At 33.3% G+C, this 25,666-nt stretch overlaps 1 protein-coding gene across 1 annotated transcript in view; it reads right to left on the bottom strand.

The window, feature by feature from the left end:
- The window catches only part of PTPRQ (protein tyrosine phosphatase receptor type Q), a 255,887-nt gene that overhangs the window by 202,262 nt on the left and 27,959 nt on the right, over positions 1–25,666 (bottom strand). The window contains exons 6-13 of the mRNA XM_037743831.1: positions 20,951–21,116; positions 19,693–19,950; positions 11,340–11,500; positions 10,436–10,547; positions 9,564–9,790; positions 4,075–4,144; positions 1,954–2,153; positions 544–793 (exon numbers count right to left, since the gene is read on the bottom strand). Of these exons, the coding sequence (XP_037599759.1) occupies positions 544–793; positions 1,954–2,153; positions 4,075–4,144; positions 9,564–9,790; positions 10,436–10,547; positions 11,340–11,500; positions 19,693–19,950; positions 20,951–21,116 (1,444 nt within the window). The remainder of the gene's footprint in view (positions 1–543; positions 794–1,953; positions 2,154–4,074; positions 4,145–9,563; positions 9,791–10,435; positions 10,548–11,339; positions 11,501–19,692; positions 19,951–20,950; positions 21,117–25,666) is intronic.

Genomic DNA, 25,666 nt, shown 5'->3' with positions numbered 1-25,666 from the left:
TAATTATTCTCATTTAATTTTAACACTGCCACCATAAGGAAGGTACTACTACTGTCTATTTTTCAGATGAGGAAACTACAGTGCAAATAGGATATAAATAGGTACACATTTTAGCTACTGCTTGTATCTGATACTGAAATGTTAATCACATGTTTGTTCTGCTACTGCAGGTATCTTCACTTTTAATAATGGCAATAACAGTGAGAGAAGGGTGTAGACAATTATCAATGATTTAGAACAGCAAAGATGATTACAAAAAATTGCTGAGATTATAAAGGATAAAAGCTCGTATTAGGATCATGGTTAGTAGCTCAAGAACTGTTTCTTTCAAATCTTCTTTCTCCTTTTAAATACTTATTTGTACTATAATATAAAAGAGTATAGAAATTTGAAGGAACCCCAGATGGGATGCCTATCGTATATTATTAACGAAAAAAGTTACTGGAAGGTAAGGAATATTAAAAATAAATATCTATATGAATAAAATAAAACATTATTCTCTAAATAATTTAAATCTTTTTATATACAAAAAGTGAACCATACCTGATTCCGGTGTTCTGACAATCGTACTATCAATATAACCTGCTTCAGTTGTAACTGCTGAAACTTCAAAAAGATATGTCGTATAAGGTCTCAAGTGAGTCACTACAAAACTGATAGGCTCTTTCCACACAGAGCTGATCTTATTCTGTGCCATCGTGCTTGATGAATACGTGGTACGCAATGGAGGTGTAACTCTACCAAGTGCTGGAGAAGGGCTGGCTGTACTCCATAAAAAAGATTCACTATTCTCCTAGTAAGTAAAATAATATCAATGAAGAAATTATGTTGTATTTCTTGGTGAACATGAGAATGAGAACATATCATTCATTTCTTTTTCTTTTATGCTATATATACACATATAACATGCAAGTTATGGACAAATTGGCTAGATTTTAATTGTACCCATTATGTCTGCAATTTTAGAAGAGAATATATTTATCATATTCCTTGTACCTTAGTGTTTATGAATAGAATTTCAAGTGGCTTAAAATAAAGGTAAAACTATAGCAAAATTATTTGTAAGAATTTTTAACCTACCTGTTAACAGAGCAAGAGCCAAAGAGCTGAAATAATTTTACTTTTGTGAATGTTCAAGTATAGGTCACTTTCTTACTGTTAATGATCGTTCTTTCTCATAAGTACTCTAAAGTACTAACATGCCACTAGCTCACGTGTTAGGTGTGTGCATGTGTTAGAAATATATCCTAATTAGAAAAATATTTTTAGACTTTTATAAAGTATTTACAACAAAAATAACTGTGACAGTTTTTTCATTAATAACAACGCAAAGATTGCAAAAATGATTTTAGGAAAAGCATTATGCTTATCATATAATAAATTATGATGCTTATTATGTAGTAAAGCATTACTATTATGAGGTTTATTATCAATGCCCAGAGTAATAACAAATTCTTTACCAAAGATATGTGCAACAAAAACAATCTACCTCTGCAAGTTTGACCTCGACTATTACCCTACATGTAATCTTCCCTCCTGCCACGTGGAAGTAAAATATTTTCTCCAATTATATCTTATACTTTTCCACCTCAGGGCTTTATAAAGTCTCCTCCACCTGGAATGCCCCCATCACACTATCTCTCTCTGTCCATGCTCCATGGTGTATCACAAATGCTACTCCTTTTATGAAGTCTTTTTAGAACTCCCTAATGATTTTAATCTCTCACTCTTGAATTCTCAAACCTTTCCTATATTCTACCTAAATAAGGCCAATTCCATATAGCATAATACTGTAAGTAATCAAATAATTAATAAAACTTTGTATATAACATGGTACCATAAGTAACCAAATAACAAATAAGATGGGTAAAAATACAGTATCTATATGTTAGAAGTGTGAAAATATGTTTATCTACGATTTTCAAGACATAGAAAGTGTTGTGTGATACTTACATTGCATTCTGGCAATTTCCCAGTCAAAATGTCCTCTACTCTGATTGAGACATCTTTCACTACTATTCCACTTCTGGCATGTTTGACACTAATCTTGAAGCTGGTAATTTTGCCATTTGGTTGCCGAGGTAAATACCAAATCAGGTTTACTGCTGAAGAGTTGTAGGCCTCAACTGTGAGATTCACCACTTTTCCTGGAGCTGGGGAAGAGAAGGATTGAGAAGGAAAAAATCTTGTTATAAAACTTAGAATTGCATTTATATAATTTCATGGTATATGAAATTAAATATACAATACACTGCATAAAATCTATTTGTGTAAGGCTTTTATAAATATATTTAATTGACCTGGGCTAATACATGCATTGATGAAATGCTTCAAATAAGTATGAAAAAAAATTCAATCAATAGTTGTTTGTGAATACACAAAAAAGTTGGGATAAGCTTTTTATTTCCTTAAATATTTTGGAATAACGCTGTTTCATTAGATGTGAAAAAAGTAGCAAATTGAATCAATTGTCCACCATTTTCACTAAAAAGCACATTTCTGGAATGTTTATAAATGCCTAGGGCCTAATATCAAGTGATACCCTCCAACTGATTGTTATTACTGTATTCAAAATTTTTAAAACCCTCAAAATCAACTTTCTTCAGAATTTCATTATGCTTTTCTATAACTTATTGATTATATAGAGTAACAAAAATAATAATCTGAGTTCTGTTTTAGTTGGCATGAAACCAATATGAAGCTCAAATTAGGAGAAATTATGCCCATTAACTTCATGGTAATGTATGTAAAACTGATTGAGAAAAACACCAAGATCATTCAGAATATAAAATATATGTGACAAGTCACTTTTGAAAGAAATCAAAATGAAACAAAACATCTGAGATAAAAAAATAAGTGATAATAAAGATGCCTAATATTAAGATGCCAAATAACCAGCATTTCAGTTTACACCGTACAGAAAAATGCTAAAATATAATTTATAAATAATAGTCACATAAATTACATAAGAAAGATCTTTGGAAGGTATATATCAATGATATATCAATGATATAAGGTAGTAATTAAGGGAGTTCAGGACAGCTGCATTCTAATAAAAATAAAACAAAATGCAACTATTATTGGGAATAATGTTGGATAGGATGTTAGCAATGAGGGTGAGATTCAAAATACACTTTGATGATTGTGCTGGTAAGATTTACTGCTAGATTAGATGTGTACTGTGAGAGAGAAGAGCCACAGGTGACATGAAGATTTTTCCTCTATGCCACTGGAAGAATGGAGGTATCTTAAATTGGTTTGATAATGACTAAATGTTATGGAATAATATAATAACCATTAAAACCCATGTTTCCAAAAGTCTATGTCATAACATGCCTATGACTTAATGTTCAAAGGAAAAGGCAGGATATAAACTTGCATACCTAGCACAAGCTAATTTTTGTTAATGTGTAGTCTCATAGATATATATTAATGGGGGAAATAGACCAGCCAGAAAATGGTAAAAGAGTTTTTCATAAGTCTGTGGATAATTTTCATTTTGGTTTTTTATTCTTGTTTTTTCAAAGTTTTGTAAGATAACATTTACTACTCTTATAATCAGAAAGAATAATACATATTTCAATGAATAAATTAGCCATACCAAAGTACTCTAAAACTAATTGAGTGTCCATGCTATAAGAATTGTATGCATTTTAGTGTCAGTTTATACGCGCACACACACACACACACACACACACACACACACACACACACACATATATTTTGACGAAGTCTCACTCTGTCACCAGGCTGGAGTGCTGTGGCACAATCTTGGCTCACTGCAACCTCTGCCTCCCAGTTTTAAGTGATTATCCTGCCTCAGCCTCCCAGGTAGCTGGGACTACAGGTGCGTGTCACCACGCCCAGCTAACTTTTATATTTTTAGTAGAGACAAGTTTTCACCATATTGTTCAAGATGGCCTCCATCTCTTGACCTTGTGATCCGCCCACCTTGGCCTCCCAACGTTCTGGGATTATAGGCCTGAGCCACTGCACCAAGCCTATATTCTTATTTATTTTAAATGACAGAAACTCATGACTAGGTCAATTTAAAATAAATGACAGGAAAATTACCACTTTCTGCAGTTTGGAAGAGAAATGGATCACTAAACACTCCGATACCAGCACTGTTTTCAGCAGCAACCTAGAACAAAGCAAAAAGATTGTGTTCAAATGTTTTACTCCCTGAAAAAAAGAGAATCTAAAATTTAAAAAACAACTTTGACTTATCCATAAGATAAATGCCAAAGATACTTTTGTAATACTGTCATGAAACAAGGTAAATATGGAGCTATCCATATAATTAACTTATAAAGTATTATTGTCAAAATTTTATAGATGAGAAAACTGGTGGAGAGAGGTCAAATATCTTGCCCAAGGTCACAAAGGAATAAATGGTAAAACAAGAATCCAGTCGCACTTGGGTTTATTTCAAAAGCTCAGTCTTTCTCTACTATATCCACTACATAAAAGATGCTACAGCTATTTCTGTAACAAATGCAAGAGACTATGTATACAGTACCTTAGAGTTCACAATCTAATCAGGCAAATAAATACTCAAAAACTTGTTTTAAAAATAAGTAGATTTAATTAATAATTTAAACTAAAAATTCTAGAATTTTAAAGATAAAAAAATTTGACTTCAACAATCTCTTTCAATTGATTAGAACAGACAGAGAAAATATCATAAATGAAATTAAGACTCAAGCTTTTGTAATTGCCATGACTGGAATCATAACTTGGCTTAACTGTAGCTCCACCAATTCTCAGATAAGTAGCTTCAAGCAATTTACTTAACTGTTGTAAGTAACATTTTTTGTGTCTTTAAAATGGGAATAGTAACGTATCTATGTTATAGGATTATGCTGAGGAGTAAATGAAATAGCATATGTAAAATACTTAACAGGATTTTCCCCATAGCATGACTTATACTGAAGATATCAAATGTACCATGCCAAATATCCTTTGGAATTCTGCAATAACTAACATTTATTTGAACAGAGTAAAGGTTACACAATGATTTATAAAATGTGGGATGAAACAGAGACTAAGGGGTTCCCAATAGACCTTAAATAAGAGAATTCAAAGGAATAAAAATTCAAACTCCATAAAAATAGATCTAAACAGAACTAGGCTGACTAAATCACCTTCCTATCAAAAATAGTTTCTTATAGCACATTAAAAATTTTTAATTATGCCCAATAGCATATATTGACATATTAATAATCTGAATATGTGCATGTTGACACAAAATACCTATATTATATGATACTCAGATGTCAGAAAAAGGTTGCCTATTCTTTAAGCTATGTTTTCTTCATAAAATAGTCATCAATAATCTATTTTGACTTCTACATGGGTCAGAATTTGTTTCTTTCTTTTCTCATGGTGGGAATCATACTATTACTATTTGCTTTCTAGTTCTGACCGTGTTCTTAATTCTGCAAATAGGCATAGTTCCAGTAAGGAAAAACTTCATGGCAAAATCTCTCCCAATATTTCTTATCCTCTAGGAAGAACATCTCAGTTATATAAAATCCCATATTTACACAGGTTTTGTATATTTTCTTCTCTATATTTAACTATTTTCAAGGCCTAAAGAAGATATTATGTTATGTTGAGGGAGGATCCAGAAGATATTTGTATTCTTTATTATCCCTTAGAAATGTCATAGATATCCCTTAACTGGAAGCATTTTCCTATGACCTAACTAACTTAGCCCTGCTTTTTATAAGCTCATCTTTCTGTAGTATTCAAATAAGATGATGTTAAATTTTGCATATTAATTACATAAAGGACTAAACATTTTTATAAATGCAAAAGACATAGTAAATGTCCAAGAACTGTTTGTTGAAAGTAACTACATTGAGTTCACAATTCTTAGCAAAAGTGGCTCTTTAGAAATGTTCAAACCAATATCCAAAATGTCAACAACAGATATGTATATACAACAAGGTTGGAAGAAAAATCAAAAGTAAACTACAAGTTTAATTTAAAGATGAAATATTTTCACTTATAAAGGCAAAATTGTTTAATTTAAACAATTCATTTTTGAAAAAAGTCACTAAGCTAAAGTTTTTCAAAATAATTGACCAAGTTTTCTATTTCATAAAGTATCAAAGATAATTTGTAAAGACACTCTATAAAGTACAATGTGCAGAGATAGCTAAAACTGTTTTTAAAAGCTTTAGCTTAGTGACTTTTTCAGAAAATAAATTAAGTTTAAATTAAGTAATTTAGCCTTTATGAGTTTTGTAAGTAAAAATATTCTACGTTTTTATTAAACTTAAAGTTTTTTTCAATATTTTTCTCCCAACCCTGTTAGTTATATGATTATCTCAATGGATGGAGAAAAAACATTTGATTAAATTCAATATCCTTTCATGATAAAAACCCTCAACAAACTAGGCATAAAAGGAACATATGTCAAAATAATAAGAGCCATAATATGACAAACCCACAGCCAACATGATACTGAATGGAAAAAGTTGAAAGCATTCCCCCTAAGAAATGGAACAAATGTAGGATGTTTACTCTCACTACTCCTATTCAACACAGTATTGGAAGGCCTATCCAGAGCAATCAAGCAAGAGAAAGAAATAAAAGGCATTCAAATTGAAAAACATGAAGCCATACTACCTTTGCTCACTGATGACATAATTGTATATCTAGAAAACCCCAAAGACTGCTTCAAAATAATAATCATAGACTTGATAAACAACTTCCAGTGAAGTTTTGGGATATAAATTCAGTGTATAAAAATAAGTAGCATTTCTATACACCAGTAACATTCAGACTTAGAATGAAATCAAGAATTAAATCCATTTGCAATAGCCACAAAATAAAATAAAAGATCTAGGAATACATTTTACCAAGGAGGTGAAAATCTCTACAAAGAGAACTACAAAACGCTCATGAAATAAATTATAGATGACACAAACAAATCATGATCATGGATTGGAAGAATTAACACACCATACCACCCAAAGCAGTCTACAGATTCAACACAATTCTTATGAAATTACCAATGTCATTTTTCACAGAATTAGAACAGCAATACTAAAGTTCATATGAAACCATAAAAGAGCCCAATTATAAAAGCAATCCTAAGCAAAAACACAAATCTGGAGCCATCACATTATCTTACTTCAAATTATACAGCAAAGCTATAGTAACTAAAATAGCACAGTACTGGTACAAAAATGCACACATACATTAATGGAAGAGAATAGAGAACTCAGAAATAAAACCACATATGTATAACCAACTGATCTTCAACAAAGTCGACAAAAATTTAAAAATGAGGAAAGGATATCTGTTCAATAAAAGGTGCTGGGGAAACTGGCTGGCCATATCCAAAAGAATAAAACGGGATCCCTATGTCTCACCACACACAAAAATTAACTCATGCTGGATTAAGGACTTAAACATAAAACTTGAAACTATAAAAATCCTAGAAGAAAAACTAGGTGAATCTCTTCTGGACATTGGACTAGACAATTTATGACTGAGACGTCAAAAGCAAGTGCAACAAAAATTAAAATAGACTTAAATGGGACTTAATTAAACTAAAAAGCTCTGTGCAGCAAAGGAAATAACTCACAGAGTAAACAGAGAACACACAGAATGGGAGAAAATATTTGCAAATTATGCCTTCAACAAAGGACAGATATTCAGAATCTATACGGAATGCAAACAATACAACAAAGAGAAAAATCCCATTAAAAAGTGGGCAAAAAACGTAAACACACATTTCTCAAAAGAAGACATACAAGTGGCCAATAAGTATATTAAAAATGATCAACATTAAGAATTATCAAAGAAATGTAAATTAAAACCACAATGAGACGTCATTTTATACCAGTCAGAAAGGCTATTATTAAAAAGTCAAAAAAAAAAAAAAAAAAAAAAAAAAAAAAAACAGATGGCAGTGTGGATGCAGAGAAAAGGAAACACTAATATGCTGTTGCTGGAAATGTAACCTCTATGAGAAACAGTATGGAGATTTCTCAAAGACCTAAAACTAGACCTGCCATTCAACCCAGCAATCCCACTATTAAGTATCTATCCAAAGGAAAGGAAAACATGGTAAAAATACAAAAAATTAGCAGGGCATGGTTGCGGGTGCCTGTAATCCCAGCTACTCGGGAGACTGAGACAGGAGAATCTCTTGAACCCGGGAGGCAGAGGTTGCAGTGAGCTGAGATTGTGCCACTGCACTCCACCCTGGGTGACAGAGTGAGACTCTGTCTCAAAAAAAAAAAAAAAAACAAAGAAATAAAGAAAACATGGTATTGCAAAGACACCGTCACTCATGTTTATCACAGCACTAATCACAATAGCAAGGTCATGGAATCAATCTAAGTATCCATCAATGTTTGATTGGATAAAGAAAGTGGGATGTATATACACCATAACATACTATGCAGGTATAAAAAAAAAAATCATGTTCTTTTCAGCAACATGGATGGAGCTGGAGAACATGTCCTAAGTGAAATAACTCAAAAACAGAAAATCAAATAACATACATTCTCACAAGTAGGAGCTAAAAATGAGTATACATGGGCATAATAATGGAAATAATAAACACTGGAGATTTCAAAAATGGGGAAGATGGGAGAAGGTGAAGATTGAAAAATTACCTATTGGGCACAATGATTTCTATTTAAGTGACAGGTACACTAGAAGCCCAAACCCCACCATTAAGCAATATACCCATGTAGCAAACCTGTACACATACCCCCAAATCAAAAATAAATTAAAAAAAAAAAACAAGATATTTCTTTGGAGTCTAAATTTTATATATAGATCAAGGCCATGTTCTTAGACCATAATATCTCAACACCTGGCAAAATTATTTTGACTGTTTGGTTTTATTATTTTACCCTTAGCTGTTATGGAAAGAAGTTTACAAAATCCAGTCCTGCAGCTATTAATCCTTCAACGAAGACTTTCTTTCCAAACTAAAGCACCAAAAAAAAAAAAAAAAAAAAAAAAAAAAAAAAAAAAAAAAAAAAAAAAAAAAAAAAAAAAGAAATAAAAGAAAATATTTGAGCTCCCCTATGCAATTAGTATACAATTTTCATACATAAATAGTATAACAGATTTATTTCCCTTTTTACTTTGGTTCCTAGGAGATTGGAGAATAAAATTTGCAAGTCAATTTTTAATAACTGTGTAACATCCTACGGTTTACATATCTACATTCAAACTACCCTGGCCTCTTGTTTGCATTTAACCTTTCCTTCTTAAACTTTACATAATTTTTATTTTCTAGAGTATTATATTATATTCACACATGTATATATATAAATACAAAAATATTCATGGAAAAATAAAAAAGGTAACATATAAATATACATAAAAATTAAAATGAAAAGAGACAATAACATTTTACCAAGTTTTAAAATCCCAGGTGGGTGTGACGCCATTTACTCTGACCACTGTTCATCAGTCGTGGACTGTATTTAGCTGTAAAGCCTTGAGAAGTTGGGAAAAACCTCTTACGCTTTTAAAATGAATGAAATGTTTCAATACTAAGTAGTCACATACAAAATAATTACCTTAATTTCATATGTTGTTCCAGGATTAAGATTAGTAAGAAGAACTTCCAGACTGTCTGGCTTTGCTCTAACTTGTGTATATACTGTTTGCATCCATGGACAAACTTCCTTATATTTGACAATGTAGGATATAATTCTTCCATTTGGATTAGGTGGTGTATTCCAAGACAGAAGAATCCCAGCAGATCCGACTCTTTCCCCGGCTAGGAAGACTGGAGGCCCTGGTTCTATTTTTTAAAAACTCATTTTATTAAAAGCTCAAATAATTATGGTATTTTCACAAAAAAAAAACACGTAATAACAGTATTTACAAATGTAAAATTTGAAGTTTCCAAAGAGCAATATGAGTTTATACTCCCTAGAGCTCTGCTACTATAAAAAAAAATGCTATGGGGAATACCAAAAGCATTCTTTTATAAGAATGTAAAAAAATGGAATGCTACTAAATACTACATGCCAAATACACTTTTGATGCCAAATCATTTTTAAAAGAAATTCACTTAACTCAAGGCTTACACAGAAAAACTAACAAGAACAATCTTACAAATGGAATAATCCTTCCTGAGGAAATATAGCCAGTTTATTTTCATGGTTCTCTATTATTTAAATGTTAGCATTAACAGTCTCTCTGATCCATTTCCCAAACAAGTATAGAGTAATTATCTTTGCACTTTGAAAGTAAGGGAGGCTGAAGAAACAGCAGAATGCAGGTTCTAGGCAGATCACTTTCTTAAGTTTCCATTTTGGCTTAATTATTCTACACTGTTTTCATGAATTTAATGTACATGTTGCCAATATAAGTATTTCCATACAGTAGAATTATACTGACTCCAAATACTTTACTTAAAAACTAATTTAAAACATATACTCACTTGTTACATTTGTTGTCACTGTTCTGCTCATAGGTGAGCTGTATGTTGTAGCAGAAATTGAAGAGATGGTTATATCGTACCTAGTCCCAGAAACAACATTGGAAACATCATCCTAGAACACCACAAACAAATAATTGCATTAAAATTCTGGAAAGCAAGAGAGCTAAAAATAAATCTAACACTTAAAAAATTAACACTTCACTATGTAACTCTGCACTGTTTATAACATCACAATGTTTCATATTATTGTAAAATACAGATTTGTTATATAACTACTTACCAAATAACTTTAAAATAAATATGTATAAAACATACTGTGTTATCCCAGCCTAAGTCAGCATTTCTATCCATCCTAGTTCACTAGGAACAAATTCAAGTCTTGAGAAATCTATAGCCCATGGCTTAACACTTGCTTTTAAAGAGTATATAAGAAATACCTGTGTCTCTGAAGTCCCAATAAAAAGTAAAAGAAAAATGATAAGAAAATCCATCTTTATTACATTTTTCAGGCAGTAGAATCACACTGATGGCTCTAGAGAGAAATGTTGCCTGCATTAATGATTTAAAGACAGATCCTTCTGGCAAGTACACAATTAATGAGCCCGTATTACTCAATAGCTCTGCCTTTTCTTTGTTAAACTATTCATGAACGCTTGGATGACTGGCTGTAAGTTCAGGGTGAACTTAAAAAAAAAAAAGCAGCATAGATGTTGCTAAGGTAACAGTCCACCGATGCTGAAACTTACTCTCATCAATTTGACATCAATGTTTTTGTCTTCAACTTATGCTTTCAAAAACCCAACAAGAAGTAAGTTTTTGTAGTGGATTTTCATAAAGAACTTTTCTATTAGGACCAAAATATAAATACAACTAGGCTCAGCAAGTACGATAATGAAAACTATACCTGATATTCTCCACCTCCAAGATCTCTGATAGTAACAAAGCCACTGTCAGGAACAAGATCCACTTGATATCTTTCCACATGACCAGAGGGTAGTCTCCAGTGCAGAGAAAAGGAATGTGTGGAAATACTGAAGACTTTAAGTTTCCTAGGCTGATCTGGTTCTGATATTGAAAAACAGAGGTTTAAAATAAAGTTATTCTCAAAAAATAAATAAATAAAATAAAGTTATTCTCCTAAAATTTCAAAAAAAAAATAGAAAAGAAAATCAATAGTATAGGTTTCGAGTTCCAAAATAATCATGTTGTTAAAAATCACTGAGTACAATAAATGATCTTTAACAATACTTGGGTGTTAGGCATGTAAATGTTTAACAATATCTAGTTTTTAGGTGTAACTATCAGAAATAATGTAACAATTAATTTTCTGTTTCTGGAATAGTTCTTATATGCCAAAATCTGTTGGTTGACCAGATTGTTTCTAAAAGCTTTAAAACTATTATTCTCAGCAAATTGACACAAGAACAGAAAATCAAACACTGCATGTTCTCACTTATAAGTGGGTGTGGAACAATGAGAGCACATGGACACAGTGAGGGGAGCATCATACACTGGGGTCTGTTTTCGGGGACTAGGGGAGGGACCGCAGGGGGTAGGGGAGGGATAACATAGGGAGAAATGCCAGATATAGTGACGGGGTGATGGAGGCAGCAAACTACATTGCCATGTATGTACCCATGCAACAATCCTGCATGATCTGCACATGTACCAAAGAACCTAAAGTACAATAAAAAATGTTTTAAATAATTTTAAAACAAAGTAAATATAAACTATTCATCCAATTACTTGGAAATTTACCAAACAGAAGATAATTGGAAAAATATATAAGCAATATCTTTCAGATTTTTTTAAGGGAGAGTATTTCTGATAAATATTTTTATTTTATCTTTCTAAAATTTTTAATGTCTTTTTCCCTTCCTATAGTGCTGATCTGATAAACATTTGGTTAGATGCTTCTCTAAAGAAAAGTTTTCATATCAGAAATGAAATACAGTCATAAAATAAGTATCAATTGTTTTAGCCATTTCAACCATATTTTTCTATGTTTGCTTCTACTTTTTCAAAAATTTTGTTTATGCCGCCTGTATCTCCTTGAAGGGAGTTTTCACATAAAGTTCTTCTGATTGGTTGCCAGTGAGTCAAGTTTGCTCTCTGTCTTATCCTTAGTACAGATTCCAGACAAACAACATAGGGAGAGGAAGAGAGATTATGAAGCCAAGCTTGTGAAAACATACCTGATGCAGATTCAATCTAACACTGTTTCTAAGAGAAAGGAGGCTGGAATTAATTTTGAACTTCATTTATCATTTTAAAACACCACTGCCAGAGATGATTTGAAAATGGATATAAGAAAATAAAATGCATATTTTCTAACAAAATTGATAGAGCACATAGCATATAACAGGAATCTTAACATAATAGGTCACTTTCTTGGTGTTTCAAGGGAGAATGTTTTTGAAATAGTTTTTCTTTATCTCCTTTGAAAAATTCTTCTAATGACTATAACACAATGTTGTCTGCCATACCCAAGCTTACATCAGTTGATTAATGTTTACTCCAGCATTCTCAAAGTTCCAAGCATTCTCTTGGTATCACCTGCAAATTGTCCACTACACTTTTCTGGTAACTCTAGGAATACTGTAAACCAAAGGCAAAAGCTCAGAGAAATACCCAGATTGTGATGGGTAGAATTTCTTTGTCAGACCTATGCCCTCTATAGTCTCAAGATTGAGAGAAAAGAGCTTGATTCTCCTCAACTGCTACATTGAAATAGACAAAAATCTACCATGACTGATCAGTCTAACCAACTCTAACTCACATTTACTGATTTGTGTGAAGGTTAATATTATTTCTTCAGGGACCCCAGAAAGTAAGTAGTATCTATGAAGTCTTAGACAAGAAACTAATGAAGACATGGAATAAGACTTTGGAAGGAAAAGGAAGACATGAGAAGTGAAGCGCTAGTTACTGGGATGGTGGCAAAACAGGATGCGGTTTCCTGGACTGTGGTTTAATATTACGTACTGAATGACCCTTGGCTAGTAATGAAATGTGTCTCCCTAAGAGAAGAAAGAATATATTGGTCTGGACAATTACCAATCTGATCAAGAGAGAAGGCCTGGAATCTTCACAAGAGTTTGGTAAAGGCCTTTCCAAAAAGCAGAGTGTATGGAAGTCCTGGAATTGAATAAAAATTGGAGTAACTGAGGAAAGCCAGACTGAGTTCCTGGGATCAAATAAGAAAGGGGAACAGACTGATGGTCTTGTAGGTCATACTAGAGGTTTTAAGGTTTTTATTACCTAAATTCAATGGGAAGCCACTGAAGAATTTTAAGCAGGAGAGCATAAAGCATCAGAGCTTGTTTTTTGGAAAAATATAATTTTGAAATGTGGTATATAAATTGGAGTGAGGTAAAAATGGCAGTAGGAAGCTAATTAGTAAAAAATCATGGTAGTCTGGGCCAAAAGGAGGGAAGCTTGGCTCAGAAAAAGATAGAGGAGCCACAGCCATGCTTAAATCATTATGGAAGAGTGCAGCTTTCTGGTTAAGAGCTAGAAGATTCAATTAACTGAAAATAGACTCCATAATAAATACATAATTTATTTTCCATGGAATTTAATCTCTCAAAAGATAGGAAACTAAAAAACAAAAATACTGTTCTCGACCTAATTCTTACTAACCAATAAAAATCACATCATGAAGTGGAAATGTTTGGAGTTTTAAGAGGAAAAAATAAATTACTTCATATTCAATTTAATTAGGGCCAGCAAAAAGAATTCAAGGTTTAATTAGATGTTTCTTCCAGACAGTAATTTTCTAAAAATTAATCCTCAGAACCCTGTATCATTAGAGCTTAATAGATGTTCTTTAATCAAAACACTTTGTCAAATAAGTTCTTAAGCTGCTTTCTTTATTGCAGGGTATTTCGAAGCCTCAGATATGCTAATATATCTTGTAATTCTCTAAAGCACCACTGTGCAATAAAACCATAAAGTGAGCCCACAATGTAATTTTGAATTTTCTAGTAGCCACATTTAAAAAGTAAAAAGGAACATGTAAGAATTGTAGTAATATATTTTATTTAACCCAATATATCAAAAGCATTATTACCATGTAATTACCATAAAATTATTGAGGTGGTTATATTAATTTTTTCATAGTAACTCTTTGAAATTTCACATATATTTTAAACTTACAGTACCTCTGAATTCGGACTCGGCATGTTCCCAGGTTAAACAGTCACATACTGCTAATCACTACATGTTAGCACAGCTCTCACTATAGCATCTCTTAAATTTTCCCTTGGCATTTCAGTGAATTTACCTAAAATTTCCTTTGGCATTTCAGTGAGTTCACCTAAATTTTATTTTGAGAAGCTGAGAAATATGATCCTATGGTCTGTGTCTACACAGAAAACAGCTTAATAGAGTTGGGAAGACATCCAATATATACAAAATCTTACATATCTCAGAACATTCAAAAAGAGTCAGACCTATCAAAATGGTATCAAGAAAGCAAGACTACAGTGGGCAGAAATTTTTAAATAAAATGCTAAGACTTTAAAAGCTTTATCACCATCGTTAACTTTATATTTTCTCTGCACTAACACTGTATCTGACAAGTTTGGAATCTCACATTTTAATTTTTCTGTGATTAAATTATAGGTTGGGCATAATATATACTATGACAGATAATGAAATATTCAAGCAGCAGACATACAAAATAAAAAGAACTAAATCCTAGTAAGTTTATGATACACTACGCACTGTGCTTAGCACTTTTACATATTGTTTTACGTAACACTTGCAACAACACTGTAAATACTACTATCGACATTTAAAAATGAGAAAACTGAGGAAGAAAGAATTTAAGTAACTCCATCAAGTCTCATAGCTAACAGGTAAATGGTAGAGGCAGGATTTAGACCCAGGGGCAAAGTCTTCAAGTTTCAATCACTATGGTAACTGTGTGCTCCTCTAACTTTCACACAGTGGCTTACAAATAACAGCAGGTTTTAAAATACTAAATGAATGAATTAATATTTTAGAATAGATTCAACTACAAAATTGGATGATCTATAATTTTCTTTCAAGCCTAAGATTATTATTTAAAGTGACCTCTAAGTAAGGTTTAAGGGATTCAGTCTAAGTATGTCCAATGCCAGGGCAATATATATTTATCAAGTGCCTGTAGCTTCCTCATATTTTAGAAATAGGCTAGAAATAAATTATAAATAAAATAAACATCCTCCAAAAAGTCAGCATTATACTGGATGCCACCAGGGCATAAAAATCTATTTTTAATAGAGACACTGGGCACAGGTCCTAGAGTTGGATTACTGGGTTCAAATCCTGACTCTGCCATATAAACAAGACTTTAGGCAAAATAGTTAACATCTCTGTACCTCACTGGCCTCATCTATATGGAGATCATAACACCTCCCACGTAGTTGTGAGAATAAAATAATACATGTGAAGTGCTTAGAAGACTGCCTTGAACATAGCAAGAAATAAGTACTAAAAGTAAGCTATGCTTAATAGTCGATTGCTATTTCCACTATTTTTCTCTAAAAGCCCTGGTCATCTCTTAGTCAAGCCATCTTGTTAACTTGTTTTTTATTTCTTAGCATAGCCCCTTCCTCATATCTACTCAGTCAACGCTTTGCTCAAAATGGATCCCCAAGTATTGCTCCATCGTCACCACTCTTCTCTTTATAAAAACTAAAACAGCAAGATGTTTTTCTGCTCTGGAGACCTCCACCAGGGAACTTGGATTACCAACTTTTTCCATTTCCTTTTATTATACTCGTCTCTCAAGTCAGTGTGCTATTCTAACAGGGACTTCAATTACTTACCTATAATACTTATATAATCTCCCAAACCATCACCTAAACCACACTAGGCAACCAAAACATCAAGTTCTTACTATTTCATAAGTGCTCTTTAAGTAAAATAAAAACAAATATCCTGTATCTTTTCTGAAACTTTCTTGATATTGATACCACCTTGGTCACTTTTTCTTCTGACAAAATTTTCTCTAAGTGAGCAAATCCTGCCATCACACTAACCATACTCTTTCCTTTGCCTGTGTATAAACAAAATAATTTTTTATATTTTTCCTTCAATCTTTGCTCAGTGATCTATTTGATCTTTGTATGTAACCAAATATATCTGCATTTACCACTAGTTGTAATTTGGAGGACCTGTAACAATTTTCTAACAAAATTTTGGGGGAGCTGTAGCAATTTTCTTTTTTTGTTTTTGTTTTTGTTTTTGACTTTTTTTCTTAGTTGTACTTCAGGTTCTGGGGTACATGTGCAGATCATGCAGGATTGTTGCATAGGTACACACATGGCAATGTGGTTTGCTGCCTCCATCCCCCCATCACCTACATCTGGCATTTATCCCCATGTTATCCCTCCCCAACCTTCCCACCCAACCAATGTCCCTCCTTTGCCCCCCCCCCAGAAGACCCCAGTATGTGATGCTCCCCTCCCTGTATTCTCATTGTTCAACACCTACCTATGAGTGAGAACATGCGGTGTTTGATTTTCTGTTCTTGTGTCAGTTTGCTGAAAATGATGGTTTCCAGATTTATCCATGTCCCTACAAAGGACACGAACTCATTTTTTATGGATGCGTAGTATTTTATGGTGTATATGTGCCACATTTTCCTTGTCCAGTCTATCATTGATGGGCATTCGGGTTGCAATTTTCTAAAAAAAATTTTGATTGGCTCAATTGGGAGGATCCTACCAGCATCTAGTGAGTTAAGGCCAGGGATGCTGCTAAACATCCTACAATTAACAAGATATGTCCTCACAATGGGGAATCACTCAGCCCAAAATGTCAATAGTGGTGAGGTTGAGAAACCCTGCCACAGACTAAAACTTCTAGAATGGATCCCACTTCACTATGTTTGATCATATACTTTACCTTTCATAATGCTCTATAGAAAAAGACATTTGACACATGATTTAACATATTTGCTTTTTAGGAATAGGTGAGATGTATAATATCTGTTTAATATAGACAGATGTTCCTCACCTTACAATGGGGTTATATCCCATTCAAAATAGATAATATTTTCCACTTATGATGGGTTTATCAGATGTAACTCCAATGTAAGTTGAGGAGTGTACTGAATACAAATTGTGTTGCATCATTGTAAAGTAGAAAAATCATAAGTTAAAGCATTGTAAGTCATAGATTATCTGTATAAATAGAACAAAAATGTGTAAAGTGTTAATAGAATGTTTAAAAGCCAAAAAGAATCTCAGAGGTCATCTAATTTAAATTTCTCAGAAACTTGATACCCGAAGACAAGAGGTAACTTACCTAGGAGTACTCAGCTAACCAGTGTCAAATCCTGGAGTAAAGCTGGCATATGAATTCCAAACTCATTCCTTATTTTGCATTATCACATATATATCACATTTAGGAGAATAATAGCGTATGTGTTAAGCAGAATAATGCCCAACCCCACAAAAGATGCCCCAATGCTAAACCCTGGGACTGTGACTATGTTGTGTTACATGGCAAAAGGCACTTTGCAGATGGAATTAAGATTAAAAAATATAAATAGAGATCAACCTGGATTATCCAGGTAGGCCCAATCTCATCATGCCAGCCCAAAAAAGTAAAAGAGGAAGGCAGAAGAGTCACATATGATGCGGGGAAAGACAGGGAATTTGAAGCCTGAGTGGCAGTCAACCCTCCTTTGTTGGAGGCAGGAAAAGGATCACAAATCAAGGAATGAGGCATCATCTAAAAACTGGAAAGAACTGTCAGCTAACAGCCACCATGGAAATAATTACCTCATTCTACAACCACAAAGAATTGAATTCTGTAAACTACTTGAATAAGCAAGGAAATTATTCTCTCCTAGAGCCTACAAAAAGAAACACAGCCCTACTAGTAACTTGATTCAACCAGAGAGAAGTACATTGGACTTATGACCTACAGAACTATGAGATAATAAAATTGAGTTGTTTTAAGCCACTATCTTGTGATAATTTGCTATAGCAAAAACAGGAAACTAAGAAAGTGTTGACAGCCAAATAATAAATACCCATACCCTGAGTTATCACCATATGTCTGAGATCTTTGGGTCGTTTGTCTAATCCACAGCCTTAAAGATCACTTAAGAGTAATTCCCATGTGTTACTCTTGCAATCTTGTTCTTTTTTGAAAAATTTAAAACATTCATAGGCTTCGCAGCTTTCTTTGAATTTAAAAATTACTCTCTAAATTATTCAGGATAGGATTTTATTCTCTTTATATATTAAAAAAACAATAAACTCTTTCAATATTGAATTGCTTATAGTTCTAAAAATATACCATATTCATTTACACATCCATAATTTTGCATGGGCTGTTCCTTACCTCTGTGAGTCCTCCTTTCCTTGCACCCTATATGCTCTCGATCTGATTAGCAAATTCCTAATCCTTTTACAGATGTTACGAGCCCCAAAGAGCTTTCTCCATTGAGGCCATAGAGCTAATCTTTTTCTCTTCTATGCAACCACAGTAACTTTGGACATCCATTGCTTAACCTGTCACATTGACTTATACTACATGTGTTTCCATGCTTGTATTCTTTACTATCCTGTGGATATCACAGACTGTGCTTTTTCATGTGTATAACACATATTAGAATGTCAAAGACAAAGAACAAATTTTTAGGAGAATAGATGATCCCCAAAAATACCACATAATTCCACTAGCTATCTCTAATTTGAAGTGAAACTCAATATAACATTAACTTCATTTATTGATTACTGTGTGTCAGATAATGTTTGTCCTATTTATATTTCACGTTATCTCAAAAATCTGCAGAACAGGCCAGGTGCAGTGGCTCACGCCTATTCCCAGCACTGTGGAAGGCTGAAGCGGGTGGATCACCTGAGGTCAGGAGTTCGATACCAGCCTGATCAACATGGTGAAATCCCAACTCTACTAAAAATACAAAAATTAGTCGGGTGTCATGGTGTGCACCTGTAATCTCAGCTACTCAGGAGCCTGAGACAGGAGAATCACTTGAATCCAGGAGGCAGAGGTTGCAGTGGGCCGAGATCGTGTCATTGCACTCCAGCCTGGACAACAAGAGCGAAACTTCATCTTGGAAAAAAAGAAGTCTGCAGAACAGCTCACAAAAACGAGTACTTTTATTCTCTGAAATAGTCTATAGAGTGTATGTTTTCAAATTTCAAAAAACTCTACTGAAATTTTATCTTGAACAACACAATATATAACAGAAATGTGAATGTCTTAAACACTAAAGAGAATTTGCATACCTGCAACAACTCTGGTAAACGTGCCAGATCCTCCAAGTTTGTCTCTTATTCTGTGTATCGTGATGTTATACATTCCACGAGGAGTCACATCTGTAACTGTGTGTTCAGTCACCATTTCCCAAATAAGATAATCTTTTGCAAATGTTCTGTTTGATATATAAACCTCATAATGAGTAAAGTTGGTCTCTGTTGTATTCCACATTAAATTTGAAGAAGTATATGCAGCTTTCAAGGTTAAGCCATAAATCCTAGATAGTTCTAATGAAAAGGTAAATTATAAGTAAATAGAAATTACACATCTATTAGCAAAAAAAAAAACAATTAATATTATAATTTAAATATCTATGTAACCGTCCTTTAATTTACTCATGTATAACATTCTATATGTTTATCTCTGCGAACAGAGAAATAAGACATTATGTATGGGTTTTAATCTAAGTGGAACAACAATATTCTCCCTAGCTCCCAAATATCTTTCCTTAGTCAATCATAAATGACTCATAATAAAGTCATTCCTTTAGATTTGTGCCTCTTGAGAGCTTGTAGCCATACATATCCTTATATGACATGATCAGAATTGTGTTAGCTACCACCAAGCAGATAGCTAGATGCTGAATGAAGATGAAAGAGAGTAAGTTAGAGAGGGAGCGAGGGCTAGGAATAAGGGCACTTCCAAACACGGCTTTTCTTGTTACATAAAGTTTTTACCATTCCTAAATTGCTGAATTTTCAATCTGTTCATCAATGGAACTAATGCTGCTACTTGCATTATCCTTTAGTCTCCACAGAGAGGCAACCTCGCAAATTTTCACAAGAACTGTTGATAACTAATACTATTACTTCACTGCACCCAAAAACATTACAAAACCAATTTACAATAAATTTACAAACTTGGGGAAAGAGAAAATAGAAGTACTCTGTTTATTAGCCCTCAGGTCAGTAGAAAATGAATTGTGTTTTCTTATTATTATGGCATAATATATATACATGTGTACACATATGCATTCCATGTATGTAACATATATGACAATATGTACCTAAACTCATATATGCATACTTTGGCTTCAGATTATTTTTTAAAACTCTGTGTAGCTCTCAATATATCTAGATATACAAATACTTTTTTGAGTTCTCTTAATCACAGATCATCATCATTTATCAGCTTTTATGTCTTAAAACAACTATAATCATGTTCAGTCAAGACACTTTCAAGTGCTACAGCACTATAAAACTAACACTATTTATGATCTTTCCTTACTTGTAGGCACTTTTTTCAGAACAGATACACTGTAATCTTTGCTTTCAACTGTCTTCGCTTGAAATGTGTAGTACACACCCAGAGTCAAATTTTTTACTTTGGCTTTGTTGCCATGAACAATGACCTTAATCAGCTTTTCCTTTCTAGGTGGCAGCCAGTAGGATATCTAGAGAAAGAGAAAGGTAAATTTATATTTCCCAAAGTTTAAAAAGCACTAACTCTGTAATAATCATATTTACAGTAATTACTACTGCAAGTTAGCTGTTATGATCCTTCCTATGTTCACTAAGGAGTAATTATGGGCTAGTAGAGGCAGAATAACTCAGTGAAGTTCACAGAGTAATAAGCATAGTGGATTGTCTTAGAAGTTTATGCACTAAAAGACCATAGTCTCCAAGTGCTTTTAAATTTCATATACATATCTATATATATATACACACACACATAAAACAGAAATACTGATTTTAAATGTATATACATATAATAGATATACTACATAATGAGTAGGCCTTACTCTTCTGCACATCTGAAACAAAAAAATTATGTATAAATATATTTTAGAGATAGTTAATCATTATGGTAGTACTTCCTATGTACTTTCTCAACTCCATGTAAACAGAAGACTATAGGAAGAGAAGGAAAAAAAATCAATGGAGTCCCAAGTTTCTGGTCTAGCAGAGAATATCATGGCTTTTCTTTGGCTGCCCAGAGAATGGGAAATAGGGTGCTTCTGCACACGTTCTGACTCCGGCTAAATGAGGAGGGCCCCATGTGCATCACTACCATAAATCTAGAGTGCCTGCTAGAGGGATTGACATCTCTCAATTGGACAGGTACTTAGGCAGATTTCCTTCTCTGCCCCTATTCCTTACTAAGAAAAAGGAAAGTAGAAACAGCAGAACAAAGTGTTTCTGTGGAGCAATTTGTACAACTACCTTTGCCTGAACAAAAATGCCAGAGTCTCCCACGGGTCAAGTATGACCGCAGAGAGTGATCAAGCTTGGATTATCTTACCATCACCCCACCCAAGAAGGCTAGTCACTGTGCATGCAGACCTAGCTGCAAAACTCAGTAAGATACGATGCCAGAGGAAAGAGCCAATAGGAGTTACAAATGTTGATCCAGACCTGGGTCTGCCACGTCAAGGAGACAGATAATAGAAATAACCCCAACGTCCTCCAGAGAACTCACATATGTGACACAGGAGAGAGCTAGTGTTTGAAGAACTGTTAAACAGATGTCAGCAAAAGCCAGTCAGTATAGTCAGGGGAGTAGTAAAAAACAACATGAGAGAGAACTGCAATAATAGACACCTGGAATAGAAATGGCACTCTGAGTTCTTGTGGCATAAATTAGTGAATAAATGATAAATTCGCACTTCTTTCTGGCCCATCTTTCATCATAACCTAGGCCAAGTCTATGAATTATTCATTAAAGCTTTGAGAGTGAGCATTGCCTTTGGAAATTTTCAGTGGAGTAATCTGATCATTCCAATACCCTGGAGATTTTTTAAATCCATTAAAAGCTACAATCTTTATTCTTCTTCACTCCATACTTCATGTTTGTAGAGTGGAAAGAAAGATACATCAATTTTATAAGTTATTTTAACTTTATCATGTTTTGAAAAACAGCTATTATGTGGTAGAAATCAAACAAATTTCCTAAGCAGACATAGTTATCACTGTCCTGTGGGAAAAGTGCTTCATTAATGAAGACGATAATCCTGAGGTCTAGAAGCATACCATTGCTTATTGATTCATAAGGTGTCCTTGATAATTACCTACCTTGTCTGACACATGGAGTGTGTAGAATGCTGAGAATTTCTGATATGATAAAGGATGATAGGAGAAAATACCATGCAATCATAGAATACAATCTTAATGAAGTGCTAAATTCAGGCATAGTCACATTAAGACATTACTGAAGGATAGAAGGAAAAGAAACTGTAGTGATCTAATGATAAAAGTATTTGACTAAATTTTTAAAAATGCAATTCAAAAAATAGAGGACTATCTCTTCCAAAAATTACATAGAATACACACGCCTAATAGAAATGTAATTTGTGCTTTATTTCTACTTTTAAAGCATAGTTTAGAGGCACGTGATGATGAATTTTAAATGATTAGAGAAATGATCCCAATTATGCAAGTGCACTTTGCTAAGCAACCAGGATACTGTTGCCTAATTCATTAAAATTTAACAAATAACCTCACTGGCCAAGAAAGACTCAGATAACCATTAGTGATATAATGTGGTCAATAATAATATTTTGAACTTTAAATATTAATATGTTTCCTTAAAATCAGTTTCACTTAGTAACATACATAGTTGCATCTCTCAAAAATGTGCTCATATACATTTAAAAGTAATTGTATGGCTATATATTTAACTGACAACAAATGATTTTATGGCCTCAGTTAACCCCATAGAAGATCATTTCATTTGGCATTTGCCTCAAACTATAAGAATTAGAACAGACAGGCACGGTTAAGAAATGTAAATTTTTTACAATTGATATTAAAAATGCTTAGGCTTTTCACTATGGAATACCTAGACCGAATATAGCAATGAATTGAACCATTCTGGAAAGGATGAAATTTTTCATGAGTGATTTATTATTCAGGATGCCCGTTTCATTGAATGACATTTACAAATGACAAATAGAATACTAATTCCTGACTTTGTGACCTTGCTAGTGTAGAATATCCTCACCTCTTTTCCATGAACATCAATAATACCTGTTATTAAAAGGTCATCTTAAGTTCCACCCTTTTCTGATAACTATATTCAGTATTGATATGTTCTCTCTATAATCACTCCAAGCATATATGGAAACACCAGGTATATAAAGTATTATTTACTCATCATTTATTGAACATCTATTAAAGGGGGTTAGCATTATTTTGGTACTAGGGATATTGTGTAAACAATAGAGAAAGGGCTTCTGATTGTAGGAAGCTTACCTTTCTCCTGTGGCACCCGATAACAGGCAACTAAATAAACAAATGAATGTGATAACTCAGCTAAATAATAGAGTGACTACTAAGAGGGGTTTTATTTAGATTTGGTAATCAGGGAAGGATATGAGGAGATGATATTTGAGCTGAGAACTCAATGCCAGAAAAAGGTTAACCAAAACTCGAGGCAAGATGCCCATGTAAAGTGAATGTCAAGAGTTAAAATCCTGTAGTGGGGATGTGCTTGCCATGTATGAGGAGGAGAGAGATAGATATGACTGAGACATAGTAACTGAGTGAGTTGGATAGTTAGATAAAAATCCAATCAGGTGAGGTCTTGGAAACTATGGCAAGTATAGATTTTATTTGAAAAGCAATGAAAATCCTTACACGAATTGTAAGGAAATCACAAATGGAAACAGAGAAACCAGTTAAGAGGGGAAATGCTATCATCCATCATCTAGGCTGCTGATCTTGATAAGAAAGGATAGTGACTATGACAAGAGGAGTGCAGAGGAGATGCAGAAAAGTGGACACATTCAGAAGCTGTTTCAGAGGTAGAAATGGCCAAAATAGCCGACAGATTGATGGATAAGTGAATAGGAGGAATCAAAGACAGCCGAGCAAGTGATTGAAGAACAAAGGAAAGCTAAAAATTCAACCTTTTATTCATCAAAATATGTATTGATTCCTTCTATGCGTTAGACATTGGTCTCAGTAATAGTATATCACAGTGATCAAAGTAGACAAAACATCTGACAACGTGGAATTCGCATGTCAGAGTGTTTGCCAAGTGCATTATCATATTGAATTCTCACAGCAATTTTGTTGAAATAAAAATAATCTTCATTTGACAGATGAAGGACTAGAGCCAAAGAAGATAAAAATTTGCCCAAGGTCTCAGAGTAGGGAGTGAAGGCAGAATTCAAAGCAAGGAATTCCAAGGCCATTATACTATACTGCCTACCACACCTTGTAAAATAATCGATAAACTGAATATACACATGTATATATGTGTATTGCCTTCTAAAGCATAGCTTTAGAAGACAACCATATGAGGTCTGGAATGAAGAAACTGTGAACAAATAAAAGTAAATACTACTTTATTCGGTACATAGTATAGTAACTTTGGAACTCCACTCTTAAACTAAAAGATTCCTCAAGGAAATGGCATAGGGATGCTAGCACTTGTGCATCAGTAATAACAATCAAAGACAGCATGTTAAAAGTAACACAGAAAAAGTTAAAGGGAAGTTTCATAACAAGCTCTGTGTATGAAAATGTCATTTCCTGCAGATGGGATCAGAGAGGCATCTATGAGGAAGTGGGATTTGAGCTGGACACTGATGGGCCAATTTTTGCCATTCTTCCACTTTATCATTTAATCTATATGACAATAGTCACTCTCTGTAACTGAGCTGTTCAATATGATAGTCACTTGCCACCTGTGTCTATTGAGTATTTAAAATGTGTTTAGTATCAATTGAGATGTGTTCTAAGTATAAAAGAGACACTAGATTTTGGAGACTTCGTATGAAAACTGATATAAAAATATCTCATTAATGCTTTTTATACTGCTTACATGTTAATATTTTGAATATATTGAGGTAAATAAAATATACTACTATAATTAATTTCACTTTTTTACTTTTTAAAATATTTCTACTAGAAATTTTAAATTGTACCTATGACTCACTTTTGTGGTTCACTTAATACTGTATTTCTATTGGACAGTGCTGCTTATAATAAAAACATATTC

The sequence above is a fragment of the Cebus imitator genome, unplaced genomic scaffold, assembly GCF_001604975.1.
Source record: "Cebus imitator isolate Cc_AM_T3 unplaced genomic scaffold, Cebus_imitator-1.0 Scaffold156, whole genome shotgun sequence".
Classification (NCBI taxonomy): Eukaryota; Metazoa; Chordata; class Mammalia; order Primates; family Cebidae; genus Cebus; species Cebus imitator.
Note: the sequence above shows the minus strand (reverse complement) of the source record. Positions and strands in the feature narration are given on the sequence as shown.